The sequence below is a fragment of the Penicillium hispanicum genome, assembly GCF_028827665.1.
Source record: "Penicillium hispanicum strain IBT 35686 chromosome Unknown utg000004l_segment0_segment0, whole genome shotgun sequence".
Taxonomy (NCBI): domain Eukaryota; kingdom Fungi; phylum Ascomycota; class Eurotiomycetes; order Eurotiales; family Aspergillaceae; genus Penicillium; species Penicillium hispanicum.
Window position 1 is genome coordinate 2,834,589 of NW_026623196.1, and position 14,577 is coordinate 2,849,165.

Here is a 14,577-nt window from a genome sequence, read left to right on the forward strand (position 1 = left end):
TCATGCTTTTCCCTGTTTTTGCTGCTTTCTGCGCCAGTCCCCCTTTCTTCTCACTCGCTCGAGGTCCCTCCATCACTCAGTCTTCCTTTTGCCTCGATTCTCGTCCCTTTTCACCTCTGGTCGAGATTTCTCATCCGTGATCGCCCTATACTGCTATAGTTCCTGCCTTCCCGTCGCCTCACCCCGATCCGGTGGCCTGTGCACATCCGCCTACATCCGGAATTCTCAGCGCAGGGGAGATTTCAACCCGCTTCTCTCCCCAGAGAGACTGATTCCTCCTGTGCGGCATTCCTCACTGGCCTTTTCCGTATCGGGGACAAAAAAAAGAAACAAAGACATTCAGAGCACCCCAGGATCTTGAATTTCCCCCCCGCCTTTTCTTCGCGATCGGCGAGGATAGTCGCAAACATCATGACGACCGAGATACAATCCTTCTATACACCGACCACCTCCACCCGTATCTCTCACGCGTCGCCGGCGGTGGATGAGTTGATCAACAAGTATTCCTCGTCCATGAACTCCAGCACGCCCGGCGCATTGCGGAATCAGAGCCGCAACCCGTTCCAACGTTTCTTCGACCGCGTTCGTCTCGAGTACTACCGCTACGAGGTCACCTTCGGTCTCTACGTGATGACTCCCAGCGAGAAATGTGTCGCCAATACCTTTGTCTTCGTCGTTCTGACGCTTCTGCTGTGGGCGTCGTTGCTATACTTCCCGTCTTTACTTTATCAGAAGCTCAGCCGCCTCGTATGGCTGCTGACGGGCCACAGTGGTGAAGAAGTGGGCGCGGTCTTGGGCATCCTCGACAAGCACGGCAATCCCATCTCTCCCACAGCGGTTGCCGAGAACGCGCTGGCCTCGCCATGAGCTGTTGCATCCCGGGAGCACAGTCCCTTTGTACAGATACCCGAACCGCCGTCGTTCTTGCCGAGGCGTTCATGTCTTTGGGGAAGGAGTCTTCGCTCGAACATCGAAGATCGATCCTTCCAAATCGCATAAACACACGCCGCGGGCTGCATGCTGCATTGCGCATTTTTATTCTTTTGGATTTCTTTGTTGGGTCTTCGCCCAGTAGAGGGCACCGCACACCCAACTTGGCGCTTTCACTTCTCTTTCCTTTTTGGGGAACTGGACAGGACATACCACATTCGTTCTGGGGACACGATCTCACCCTGTGGACCTTCATGACGCGCACCGCCCGAGTCTCAAACTCGGTGGTCGACGATACACGAGCACCACGAACCTACGCTCGACCCTGGGAGCGCAGCAGCACTGGAGATATCCATTGATCCGACTGCAGAGAGGAGGATACGCTCGTGGATCTTATTGTTACCCATCCTAATAACTAATGTCAAATGTCTACGGCACTTGGTCTGTGTAGGTTATTTGATCAGTCCAAGGTTTGTTTACCGTGCCCCTAGATACTATTTAGAGTTGTGCAGGAGGCGTAGATGGCGCGAAGTCGGTACCGCGTGCTTGGCGCTGATGCTGGGGAATACGTCAGCCACAACGACCGCTTTGGTGACGAAGGCAATCCACAGATGCCGTTGCCAAGAAGGCATACGAATCATAGGACTTGAAGACTCTGCGTTAGCGCTCTCCAACAGGCCCAGTTGGCAAGCGGCAGTTGGGAGACGAATGGGCGAACACGCAAGACACACCGCGCGGCTGTGTTGATCGGCCCAAAAATAACTTTACTCAACCCCCCGAGTAATGTGACTGCCTGAGCCTCGCTCTTTCAATTTTGACGTCGCCGTTTCTTTCAGTCCACACTCTCTCTCCCTGACTCTCTGTTTATTGCCCTTCCAATCGCTTCTAGGGCAGTTATTCCTTCGTTAGACTTGGTCTTTCTCCTGCGATTTCCTCGACTTCGACACTTCGCCTGCCGGGACCCGATCGTTCGACGCAACCTCGGTCGCCCAGCATGGCTGCCAACGAGTACTACCACTCCAATATCCCTAGTCCCCCCAGCTATGATCAGGTGGCAGGAGGCCGGCCCGATCAGTCTTACGATGCACCTGGCTATGGCTATAGCCATGGCTACGGCCACAACTCCGCCAACCACAACGACCCCTCCGTCCCCTATCACAACCGCGAGAGTCAACAATCTCTAGCATCGGAAAATGGATATCCAGCCGCGGCGCGAGTGACAGATGGTGACCAATATGCGGAAAACATTCCTTTGAAGGCGCAGACACATAACCCGGACTGGATGCACCAGCAGACACAATACCCTCCTTCACCAGGGGCTCTCGAAGACCGGCGTCGCCCTCGCGGGGGAGGCCGTCGAAAGCAGGGCTTCTTTCGGCAGAAGCCCGCGTGGATGACCTACACTTTGACACTCGTTCAGGTAATCGTGTTCATTGTTGAGTTGGTCAAGGCTGGTGAGTTGCGCTCATATCTGTTCGGCCGAGATGCCTCGGATCAACTAACCGTGCCTTTTCAACCTTCTAGCTCAGTTGACGGGATCACCGATCGAGACCAAGCCTTCGTTCAACCCTATGATCGGCCCTTCGGCTTATGTTCAGATCTACCTGGGCGCCCGATACGACCCCTGTATGAAGAACATCCCGGGTGTCCAAAATGCAAGCGAGACCATCGCCTGGCCCTGTCCAAACAGCACCTCGACCGAGTACTCATGCACCCTCTCAGAATCGTGTGGCATGGGCGGAGTGCCTAATCCTCACGTGGGAGGCACTCTCGATGAGAACCCGGCGCCAAATCAGTGGTGGCGGTTTATCACACCGATCTTTTTGCACAGTGGTTTTATCCACATTGGATTCAATATGATGGCACAGATGACCATTGGGGCGGATATGGAACGAATGATCGGTATCTGGCGATATACCTTGACCTACTTCGCCAGCGGCATTTTCGGGTTTGTACTTGGCGGGAATTACGCCGCACAACTGGAACCGAGTGACGGCTGTTCGGGTGCTCTCTTTGGCATCCTAGCTCTTCAAATGCTCGATCTGTTTTATGAATGGCCTCAGCGGTCAAACCCGTGGATGGAGCTGATCATCATGGTCATCGGTGTAGCCGTGACATTTGTGCTCGGCCTGCTGCCAGGTTTGGACAATTTCTCGCATATCGGTGGATTCGTCATGGGATTGGCCATCGGCCTGAGTCTGATGCGTTCGCCCAACGCCCTGCGGGAGCGCATCGGCCTGTCGCGCCAGCCATATGTCGCCATGTCCGGCGGTGCCGGCCAAGGGACCCCTGAAAACCGAAAAACAACCAACTTTATGAGCTTTTTCCAGGGCAGGAAGGACACATTAAACAACACACCCGGAGGAGCTGACCACGCCAAGAAGGGTCCGCTGGGCTTCTTCAAAGGCCGTAAGCCTCTGTGGTGGCTCTGGTGGCTGGTCCGCGCCGGAGCGTTGGTGGCGGTGGTTATTGGATTCATTTTGTTGATCGTCGATTTCTACAAATACCCCTCTTCTAACTGTTCCTGGTGCTACCGGCTGAGCTGCTTGGTAAGTTGACCTTGTTGACTTGGTTTCGCAAAGACTTGCTAACATGATGACTCTCGCTTAGCCTGTCAATGGCTGGTGCAACCAGGACACGCTGCAGACGACCTCGAAGAGCAGTTAATTAGACCGTCATACTCGCATTCCCCTTTCGTCCAGCTTCATGGCGTCTATCTGGCTGGACTGGTCGGCTGACACGAAACACTGTAAATAGAGCGCTACTGCGTGCAATGTACACAAACGAGATTCAGATGAGATTGCAAAGATCTGAACAAATCAGATAAAACATCATTATTCCCCTTGTATGATTGCACTGGTGTACCGCGTGTATACAAACTTGCGCGCTTTACCGTCATTTACATACACTTTGGTAGCACAGCCGCTGTATACGATTGCAGCAGCATCCACCGGACAGCGCCCCTTTCGAATATGTATTCCCTGCAACCATCCCGTCCAAATTGCCATTATTGCCCTACGAGAACCCTAAAAATACAATCCCTGGAGAGTGGCTCAGGCTCAGCCTGCATGGTGGCTGAGTCAGGGCGATCCGCTTACGCAGTCAGTGCACATCTTACTCCGGCATCCTTTCGATCCAAGAGGCCTCGGCCGTGCGGGTCTGTCCTTGAAACAGCGAGCGAGAACAGCAACAGAGAAAACCATCGTCTCCAGATGCGCATCGCCCACCCTTCATTTGTGCGATCAAGCATCAGTCATGGCCACCCTGGCCTCGTCTCCCCCGACCTCGCCGTCTTGGCCGAAGCGGCGCTCGCGCGCCTGGGCGCTCCGCTGTGAGCGATACTGCTGCGCTGCCGCGAGCTGTTTTCCGCTTGCCTTTGTCTACGGGATTACCACCTGGGCAGTTTATGTCGAGGCGAGTATTGGATTCAAGGATTCGAGGAGCCCATGGATTGGTATGTACAAGACTCCTAGCTTGGCTGCCTGGCATGGCGGGACAGGTCAATGAAGCGAAACAAGACACCGGTCTCCAAGGCAGAATCGTATATGAGATGAGATACATTGCAGTGATGTAACTAATCTATTCATCGCGTCTTGCTAGGTCTCCCTAGCACCATCCTCGGACTCGCTCTGTACGGCGCCCTCAATGCCTCGTATACCGTCGCCGTCTTTACCGACCCGGGCTCGCCCTTGACCACCCGTCGTGGCAACGACCGCCACAACTATAGCGCTCTCCCCGTCACCGAGTACCCTGAGTTCACATCTTACACCGTCAGTTCGACGGGCGGATCGCGATACTGCAAGAAATGCCAGTGCCCCAAGCCAGACCGCGCGCACCACTGCTCAACATGCAAGCGGTGCGTGCTGAAGATGGACCACCACTGTCCCTGGCTGGCGACCTGTGTGGGGTTGTACAACTACAAGGCATTCTTGCTCTTTCTCATCTATACTTCGCTGTTCTGTTGGGTGTGCTTCGGCGTCGCGTCTGTATGGACCTGGACTGAGATTCTGAACGACACCCGGTATATGGACACCTATCTCCCCGTGAACGTAGTCCTGTTGGCTATTCTGGGTGGTATTATTGGTCTGGTCCTGTCCGGTTTTACCGCGTGGCATATCAGCCTGGCAGTGCGCGGTACGACGACGATTGAATGTCTGGAGAGGACGCGATATGTCTCGCCACTCCGCAAGGCGCTGGATAGGCAACGGTTTGAGCAGGGACCGGGGGCCAACGGCCACGGCACAGACAATCAGGAGGGTTTGACCCACCGACTTCAAGGTTACGGTAATCAGATTCTCAACGCGCACGCCAATGCCATCCCGGGTGTCACTCGTGCCGAGGAGGGCGAGGAGCGACTCTCTCCCGCACCCCACGAGCCTGGCCAGGGCCCTAGATTGGGCATGGACAGTCAGCCTCATCTCACACCGGCCCAGCAAGCACTCTCGAGGTCTTATGCTGAGGCGGAACGACAACGGGAGCGTGAACGCTACCAGGAGTATCTCAACGAGGAGGACAGCGAGAAGATGCCCAGTGCCTTTGATCTCGGCTGGCGAGGCAACCTACTGCATCTATTTGGCGACCGACCGCTCCTATGGCTAATTCCCGTTTGCACAACCACCGGCGATGGCTGGCGCTGGGAGCCTAGTCCGCGCTTTCTGGAGGCGCGCGAGCAACTTCGCCTTCGCCGCGAGCAGGATTCCAGTGACGAGCAACAGTACTACCGCGACCTCTACCAGCGAAACATGGACAACAGCCACGCCTGGATCGGCGGTGCCGGCACCGCCCACCCTGGCTGGAGTCCTAATCGTGCGCACCAGGATACACCCGAGCGCCCACCGACCAGTGTGTCCATGCAGACCCTCGCGCCCAGGTCTCCGCGTCCTCGGCCGGGTGACAGCGACTTCGAGGACGAGCCTGAGGGCAATGGGCTACTGGACGCCAACGCTGCGAATCGCGCGGGAAGGGAACGCGAGACAGATGAATGGCGCGACTGGGATTAGTTCACTCGCCTCCTGTCTACATCCGGTCTATGTCCATATATTGATTTCGCATCGGGATCGGCGTTCGGGGCGGGCGGGTGATAAGCGATGGCCCGAGAGGCCAAGTTGGCATTTTTTTTTGTATGACTAGCAGACGCATTTCTCGTTGTACATGGCGAATCTCGGATAGATACTGTTTGATTAAACGTGTCACTTGCATCTCTATTTTCCATCTATTGTCGTCCAAGCACCTTCCCCCTTGTCCTCTCCACACTCGCCCAAAGCCAATCTAATCTCCGCTCCACCTCCGCCTCCGACAATCATCGTCCTGACCTCATTCCAACCTCACCACCACTCCTCCACCGATCGCCACATCCCACCGGAAACTCCGGCTGCCAGAAAAGAAAGAAAGAAAAAGAAACCCCCCGACAATGACCTCCCCCTCCACAAAACGCCTCCTCAAAGAATCCACCGACCTCCACAAAAACCCCAGCCCTTACTTCACCGCCGCCCCGGTCTCCGACAGCAACCTGCACGACTGGCACTTCACCCTCGCAGGCCCGCCCAGCCCCGCGCCCTACGCGCGAGGCCTGTACCACGGCCGCATCACCTTCCCACCCACCTACCCGCTGCGCCCGCCGTCCTTCCGCTTCCTGACGCCGTCCGGCCGCTTCGAAGTCAACCGCGAGATCTGCCTGAGCATCTCAGGCCACCACGAGGAAACATGGCAGCCGGCGTGGGGCGTGCGCACGGCGCTGCTGGCGATCCGGTCGGAGATCATGGGCTCCGAGAGTAAAGGGCAGGTCGGCGGGATGGAGGGGAGCGAGGCGCTGCGGCGCGAGTTCGCGCGTGTTTCGGGGGCGTGGGTTTGTCGGGAGTGCGGGGTGTCGAATGCGGAGATTATGGACGCGTTGTGGGGGGATTGCGTGGACAAGGGGGTCGAAGTTGACGTGGAAGGGTTTGAGGGGACTCGGGGCGTGGGGGAGGGCGAGAAGGAGGGTGATGGGGATGGGGGGGAGGATCAGGAGGTGGGATGCGAGGCTGTACAGAGTCCGCCTGCGCCTGCGTCTATACCTGCAACGACGGCGGCAGCGCAGGCATCACCGCAGCCGGTTGTTAATGCTGCGGCTGTGCCTGTTCAGTCTCGTTCCACGCCGCCTTCCACAGCGACTACGCCGGACAATAGCCCGTGGCTGGACCGGGCCATCATCGCCGTCGTTATTACGCTGATTGTGTTGATATTGCGACGGGTGACCGAGGTCAATGATCTCTAATGAATGGTGGAGCTTGGGTGACTTATATTGCTGGATACAGCACGGCGTTCTAGAGATTGGGTTGACAGCGTTGACTTTCTTTTTGTTATCTAGCCACATGAGCAGATTGCGGTACCATACAAGGTGACACTATCGCCAGCATCGAATCGAATTTAAATCGATTAATTGTACCGCTGCAGCCGCAGATGTGACGGGCCAGATTCTATTTGTTACTGCTACATGAAAGAAAGCTTGGAAGCCTGCGAGGTCCGTTCAGGCTTAGATCAGAACCATCCACCACCACTGCTGCAACATCCAGCCCTTGCCACTGCTGCGGACCGCTTCCACTTCAACCAGCCATTCAAGCAGGAGCTCGATTTCCCAGGCACCCATGGCCGGCTTGATGGTGTTTTTGATACTATCAGTAGTCAATCCCGGGCGCAGCACCAGACAGCCCAGAACCGAGGCAATAGCCTTCTGCCAGTACTCGGGCATGAGACACCCGTGAATATCGAACCAGACTGGCATCTTTTTAGAAGGAGGGGGCAGAGGAGCCTGGATATCACGAATGCGGTCTTCAAGGGGGTTGCCGTAGACATACGATGAGGACGCGCGGACCTCGATGTTGAAGCGGAGCCGGGCCTTGTCCATCTGTCGGGTGAGATACCCACCATCCATGAGACCGAATTTTTCCTGTGGAGGATTCTGGGGGTGGAGCTCGATGTAGCCGCGGGCGCTGAGCTCGGTCAAAGCAAGAGAGTCCCCGTCTGGTGCGAGGTAGTCGACCATGTACACCTCTCCGCTCTGCAGCGCGGGATCAAGAATGGTTGTTTTGAATGAGGCAGCACGCCGTAGCTGCTCGGCATCGATAGCACGTCGGCGATCCAGTTGTGCGCTGAAGTACTCGTGGACATTGTAATTGCGTCCAGGTTGGACACGACCACGGTTGCCCATGGTGATGATACGTTCTGTGAGCAAAGACTGGGTGGCATTGTTGAGTAATGTCTCACCGAATGGTGCGAGCGTCTGCTTGGCTTGCTCGGGGTTGTACCGATCCTCTGGCGTGAGCACATTGGCACGAACCCATGTCTTGGCTATGTCAAGTTCTTCGAGCTCCTTCTTCCGCGAGACCTCGACGTGCCGAGGCAGCTCGACGGCAAATGGGACACGAGCCATGATTTGACGTCGGTGCGCAATCGTGACTCCTCCTACAGTTTGATGGAGTTCTTCGGCTAGGGTCACTGGTTCCTCGCGCAGTTCAAACATGCTATCAAACTGTTCTCGGGTTGCGGGAAGAGTAGGCACCTTCCCAGATGTGGAGAACTCGAGCTCAACATTCGCCCACTCGACGACTGCAGGCCAGTCATATCCCTCCAAGTCTTCATAGTTAATTGGGGGCACCTGATCGTTGGCGTAGGCTTCGAGATACCGCTCTTGGAAATCCCGCTGCATCCTCAGCATCTCCATCCGATTCCTAGCCTGAATGCGTACACCGCGTTCTTTGATGAAATTCGGGTCATGCTGTGGGAAGGCAAGGCATAACAGGTCCCAGTCGACCATCTTCCCCTCTGTGCCACCAGCCAAGGTTCGGACGGCAACAATAGCAACCATGATCTTGCGGAACAGAGTCTCGGATATCGGTCGTAGATCCCGGCGGCGGCGGTGATAAGCCAGTCGGCGGCCCTCTGGTGGAGCTTCATTTTGAATGGCCTCAAGAACGGGGGATCGCCGTCCTGTGAGTTGGGTAGCCATCGTAGTGGGTGCTGCTGTCCGTCTACGACGGGTGCGTGGCTGTTGAGGCCTACGAAGTTCCCTGGCAGGAGTTTGCTGGTCGATTTGAAATCGAATCTGTCCCTCAATGGGGGCTGGTAAGTGGCCATCGACTGTCTGCTCAATATATGGTCGATGTTCGAGAATGGAATCGAATATCTCCTCATGCCCGAGCTCCCATTCAAGAATCTTATCGGCCATCGAGTGAAAGTTGTCCTTGGGCGGTGTTGCTGTTGTTGTTCCCGGGGCTGCCGGCAAGTCTTTGTTTTGGCGTGCAAGCCGGATTAGCTTGTCAACAGAATCCGCGGCATCAGTGAATGAAACAGTAGCTTGTTTGGTCTTGTATCTCCTGGCGGCCCTAAGTCCAGCTCCGGTAGACAAAGTTCCAAATGTCCCAGTGCTAGCATGAAATGTTTGTCCTGGCCTCATCAACATGGCCATCGGTCCAATGGAAGAAAGTATTTTCACCAGCCCCTTCGGCCTCCCGACAGGACGCGATGGGCCCTTCTTGTATCTCCTTCCAGCATTCAGAGCCTCATCAGGTCTAGAGATCCATGTCTGGTTGTCTGCTCCTGAGGGATCTTGAGCCGATGGTCGTGGAATTCTCATCAATCGCCGCGATCCAGACCTTGCAGGAGGTCCGTTTTCCTCTATCAGTCTCTTGAAGATTTCTTTCTGGATCCTGCGTTCTTTCCGTCCTTCCTCAAGCCGGACAGCAACGGGTTTTGATTGCAATTGAACAGTAGCCCCCGATACCACGGGCAATGAAAACCTGTGAGCACCCGTCCGGCCACTGTGCCGTGTGATGAGTCGAGATGTTTCGACGTGTGGTGAGAACGATATTGTTGGTTCAAGGCGGTCACTAGCAAGTGTCTTCTCTTGCATTTCTTTGACTAAAGGATCGTCCGCTGGCATTTCAGGCTTTGTCAAGAGAGTCTTCGTGACCATAATACCTTTCGGGTCCTTGCCGCTGAATGTGAGTTGGCGTAATTTCCCAGAATCGACCAAAGCTCTGATGGCTGTTTTCACAGTCCGCATGTCTGGCTTTTCTTTGTATTTCATTTTCATCCAAGCGGTTGCGAAGGGATACCATATCTCATTGCCCGCAGGGTAAGCACCTCCAGCCTTTTCCACAATATCCATGACGATCTTCCGTCGGAGAATGTTGACGGAGCCACCTCGCTCACCAGGACCAGAGGATTTTGGAGTTTGACTCCTTGTCTCTTTTGGTGTCACATGAACGCTATGCGGTGTAGGCTGCCTGGAGAAATTCCTCGGTGGTGGTTTAAATGATTGAGGGGGTCTCATTTGCTGATCCACGGGAGTATCGAGGGCTTGTGATGCTGACACATCCTCAACGTTGGCTTCGTCTGATTTACTGACACGACGACGCTTTGGTGTCCTGGGCTGATTCTCCTCTGAACTCAGTGGATGGCCAGCAGTGAACTTGCACTGAGGATCTATGGAAGCTTCTTCGGGCCTCTCTTCCTGATCCATCAATTCAGGGAGTGTTGGGACCATAGTATCAACTTTGTCTCCCTTCTTTTGCAAGCGAGGTTGTTTTCGAGGCCTTTCCATCGTAGGGGAGTCAATGTCACGAGACACACCGGGAGAATCAGTAATTTCTAAGGACTTTTGGCCTCTTTTGCCTCTGGTGTGACGCCGGGGTGTTGCTTCGATATCTTCAACCGAACGACGAGTGGTGATGTCTTCAGTGTTGACCGTTGTGAGGGGATCCTTCTCCAACTCATTTTCCTCGTCTGAGTCGGACTTTTCTTTGACGAACCATGGGAAGGAAGCCAGCTTGGATGATTTGAAAACTGCAATTCGGCTCTGTCGAGGCCGACCTTGTTTCTTGCCTGCTGGTCTCCTTCGGCCATGAGATGTAACATAAATGCCAGGTGTGGGTTTTTCCATGACAAGCGCACTGTACTCCGTCCAGCTCTCATCCATGCCCATCGCCTCGAATTTCTCTTTTCGAGACATCCCTCTGTATTTTTCTTGCTTTTTCTTTTTGCTCGATGCTGGGAGGTTCGGGGTGTTATCTCCTGGCATGACTTCAGTAGCGTCAAAAGTAGGAGATTCAAGAAGATCAAGAGGTCCTGGTGAACTTGTCTCCACTTTGGGCAATTTTGACCGGTTCAATGAGCCCTTGGGGCGACCTTTACGAATGGGCTGGCTTTTGAAAGGTGACAAAGTCGTAGAGGATGTCTTAACGTTGCCTTTCTGGACACCTGTGTTTTTTGGTAAGCAATCAGATTGAATTACGCTCCCCAGAGCTGTGCTGAGAAGGAGCATAAGGAGACACGTACCCGATCGGCCATCAGGAGTATGGTAAGGCATAGGGTCGCTGCTAGTCAGCCCGTAGTCCGCCGGTTTGCACATTGCAATTCCCTCGAACAGGGTGATGTTGCCATTCTTTACCAAGCCTCTGGGTAGAATTTGCGGGAGGCCATACTGATCGAGCTGCGCAGTAGCGTCGACTGGCGGAATATTGACATTGAAGGATTTGGCCTTCTTGGCGGGAAATTCAACGGCCTCCCATGATGCTTCGCCGGCATCAACACGCTTTGCAAAGTTTTCTGCCGAGTAATGTACGTAGTAAAGAATCGTCTTCTCGATAGCTACATCTCGAACAATTGCGAGGTGTCGAAGGTGAGGGGGCTGAGAGATTTGCCAGCAGTCGACCAGGCGGTGGATCATGCTTTCAGACGGTCTTTTGTAAAAACTACCAAAGCAAATACGATTGATGTCCTGGGGAGATATAATTAGCTCAGGAAGCCTTTTAGCGGTTTGGACCCGCATACCTGGTTTGTTATGCCCGTAACCCCAGCCTGGGCAATGACGTCGAATACCTGGTTGTTCAAATTTCGATCTGGTGTCCAGGACGGCACGGTGCGGCCAGCATCCACAATATTTTCCTTCTTGTCTATCGCAGAATCGTCTCCATCCTGACCCAATGTTGATTTCTTATTTGCGGTATCATCATCCAGCTCCATATCATCCATTTCCACTCGGTCATCTTCCCCGGCGTTGATGCCTTCACGGCTATATTCGTGAAACATCTCCAAATCCCTCGTTGTGGGGTCCCGAAGAAGCATCACGCATGGATGAAGTCTGTCGTACTGTGACTCTGCTCGAACTCGCTTGAGCACTCCGATTCGCTCAAATTTGCGAAGAGCTCGGGATAGGATTCGCCATCGCCAAGGGTCGTCAAAACCCAGAAGACTTTTGAGATCATTCCGGGAGATAATACGATGCCTTTTCATGATATCAAACAACGTGCTGGTGAAGACATCGAAGTCAATCAAATCCTTTGTCTTGGTCTCATTTTGAGACTTTAGGCCACTTGTCACGCTCGGGGCATTCAAAAACCGACAAAGAGTGCACAGGCTAGTACGAGCCGACTTCACTTGAATGGCACGTTTTTCAATGTATCCTTTTCTTTTCAGCGCGTCCGTTCGTTTCGGGACAGATCGCTTATCTTGACCGCTCAGCCTGACAAGCTCAGTTTGTGGAATCCCGGAAAATTTGCGTGAGGCAATGATAGAGAGAAGAACAAATTCAGAGTATGGAACTTTGGTTTCGTCAGGCTCGTGGCCAGTGACAGCGTACCAAGTTCTCTCAGTCGAAACGAAAATCCGGAGGTCCAAGGCAGAACCTGCAGGTGAAGCTTCTTCATCTTCTCCATCAGATCCATGCGCATGAGATGCCCGGTTAGTCTGGCCATCAAGCTGCTCGGCATCATCTAAACTGAGATGGTTCCATTCGCGATTTGTGCCAACAGACACCTCAGGGTTGCGCGTCAGCCATAACCAGACTTTCGCTTTGAAACGACGATCCACATTCTGCTGTCTTGAAGATTCATTCCCAGGTGGAGTGCTGTAGAAGACTTCAATAGCCTTCAGGACCTCTGACAAAGTCGCGCCTAGAGAACGATCAGTCGTATGCCAAAGTGATCGGTTTGTATACAGGAACAGTAAAGCAGCTGTCAAATACGAGTGACTTTCACCCTGTAGATACCATCAGGCTGTCAAAATAGCATATCGGGCGGCTGCTCTAGCAACTGATGGGTCGAAGTATTGAGGCGTATGCAGTTGGAGGGATAAAAGTGGGTCTAAACGCAAGAGCTATACACACCTTGACTGCCAGAGAGCGCGACCTCGTTCAAGAGGAAGTCAATCAACTCCTGTAGACTCTGGACCATGGTTGTCACATGGCAATGGGATGTTACGATAGAAGAAAAAGGTGAGCACGTCAAGATGGCGCGGGGGAGAAAGATGAAGTTGTGGCGAGGGATGGAATTCCGAGTGAAAACTGTGAATCGAACTCGCGCCACTTCAATTTCTCGCTTATCGGAGAGCTACTGTCTTATCTACACGTGATTTTATAGCCTGAAAGTTGAGGTGTAATATTATTCATGCCTGAGGCGATATGCTCCACGATTGATCGATTGATTGTTTGGTTCTTCACTTCATGCAATCAGTCGATATATAATTGCAATTTCCGGTCCACGCTCCCTGTTGCTAAGAGACAACGTATTTGCAAGTTAGACATGTTCTTCTCATTTGCCCTTTTGGAGAAATCTGCCGTTCCCTCAGACTGTTCGGTGTCTCTGGTCATCGATGGAGCCCACTTCAAGCAGGTGATAAAACCGCTATGCAGACCATTGAGTGTCCTCACACACTTCCCTTGTTGACTTAAGTCCCAACACCTTAGTGTCTTGTCATCCGACGCTGAAAGCAGATATCTCCCTCCAGGGTGAAATATCACTGCTCGTACCCAATTATTGTGACCGATGAGTGTCAAAATGCAAGTTCCACGGCGATTCCAGATTTTGATAGTTTTATCACGAGATCCCGACGCTAGGAATTCCGCCGTGCTCTGTCCACATGAACCATTGGATCCAGTGAGCGGTACGAGGTATTGATAAGAGGCCTGCGGAGCAATTGCACAGCACTCGTTGAAGTTCTCATGACCAAACAGGGTCAACCTATTCTCCGAGTTGGCAGAAACATCCCATAGCCGGACGGTCATGTCGTCGCCTGTGGAAAGAAGGAAGTTGCCATCAGAAGATGGAGAGATTTGTCTCACCCATCCATTGTGACCATGTAGTGTTCTCATGCAAGATCCGTTGGTCACATTCCACATTCTGATGGTACCATCTTTGCTGGAGCTAGCAAGCAGGTGGCCAGGCTGTATGAAGCGCACGGAGCTCACTATATGATCGTGGCCATGTAATGTCCGAATATTGGTGTAATTGTTTTCCGGGTCCCAGATTTTGATGGTAGTATCGGAACTACACGATGCTAAAAGAGCACCCCCAGGAGGACAGCCATAATCAACATCACGAACCGCTTTCGTGTGGCCTTTGAGCGTCATTTCCAACTCTCCCAGTTCCCAGTCCCAAATTTTGATAGTGGAATCATCTGAGCCGGAAGCAAGAGAGGAAAACCTTGGGTGAAAGGCGAGGCAGTTTATGGTATCGCGATGCGATTGAAGTGCGAATTTTGGACGTTGTGGAAGCCAGCTCTTGGGATCACCACGGCGTATCGATAGAGAAGCCAGGGCCGAGGTGTCCGATTCAGACTGCAGCGCTGCGTTGCGAGATTCCAAGTCCATAATCTATCATATAAAAAATCAGC

General features: G+C 53.5%; 5 protein-coding genes across 5 annotated transcripts; 4 read left to right on the forward strand and 1 right to left on the reverse strand.

Annotated features, from left to right (window-relative positions):
- Positions 1 to 411: 411 nt before the first annotated feature.
- N7459_004844 (serine palmitoyltransferase small subunit family protein) lies at positions 412 to 867 on the forward strand (the record flags this gene model as incomplete). The annotated part of the gene is made up of 1 exon (XM_056944028.1): positions 412 to 867. One exon carries the CDS (start codon positions 412 to 414, stop codon positions 865 to 867), a length of 456 nt encoding a protein of 151 aa, XP_056800911.1.
- A 1,057-nt stretch (positions 868 to 1,924) lies between these two features.
- Positions 1,925 to 3,597, forward strand: N7459_004845 (rhomboid family membrane protein; the record flags this gene model as incomplete). Its single annotated transcript, XM_056944029.1, has 3 exons — positions 1,925 to 2,384; positions 2,455 to 3,479; positions 3,541 to 3,597. The coding sequence occupies 3 exons, from the start codon at positions 1,925 to 1,927 to the stop codon at positions 3,595 to 3,597; spliced, it is 1,542 nt and encodes a 513-aa protein (XP_056800912.1).
- Positions 3,598 to 4,185: 588 nt separating this feature from the next.
- N7459_004846 (DHHC family palmitoyltransferase) lies at positions 4,186 to 5,930 on the forward strand (the record flags this gene model as incomplete). The annotated part of the gene is made up of 2 exons (XM_056944030.1): positions 4,186 to 4,384; positions 4,531 to 5,930. The coding sequence occupies 2 exons, from the start codon at positions 4,186 to 4,188 to the stop codon at positions 5,928 to 5,930; spliced, it is 1,599 nt and encodes a 532-aa protein (XP_056800913.1).
- Positions 5,931 to 6,340: 410 nt separating this feature from the next.
- Positions 6,341 to 7,183, forward strand: N7459_004847 (ubiquitin-conjugating enzyme E2; the record flags this gene model as incomplete). The annotated part of the gene is made up of 1 exon (XM_056944031.1): positions 6,341 to 7,183. The coding sequence occupies one exon, from the start codon at positions 6,341 to 6,343 to the stop codon at positions 7,181 to 7,183; it is 843 nt and encodes a 280-aa protein (XP_056800914.1).
- Positions 7,184 to 7,441: 258 nt separating this feature from the next.
- Positions 7,442 to 13,139, reverse strand: N7459_004848 (uncharacterized protein; the record flags this gene model as incomplete). The annotated part of the gene is made up of 4 exons (XM_056944032.1): positions 7,442 to 11,166; positions 11,245 to 11,686; positions 11,740 to 12,860; positions 13,073 to 13,139. 4 exons carry the CDS (start codon positions 13,137 to 13,139, stop codon positions 7,442 to 7,444), a joined length of 5,355 nt encoding a protein of 1,784 aa, XP_056800915.1.
- Positions 13,140 to 14,577: the final 1,438 nt, after the last annotated feature.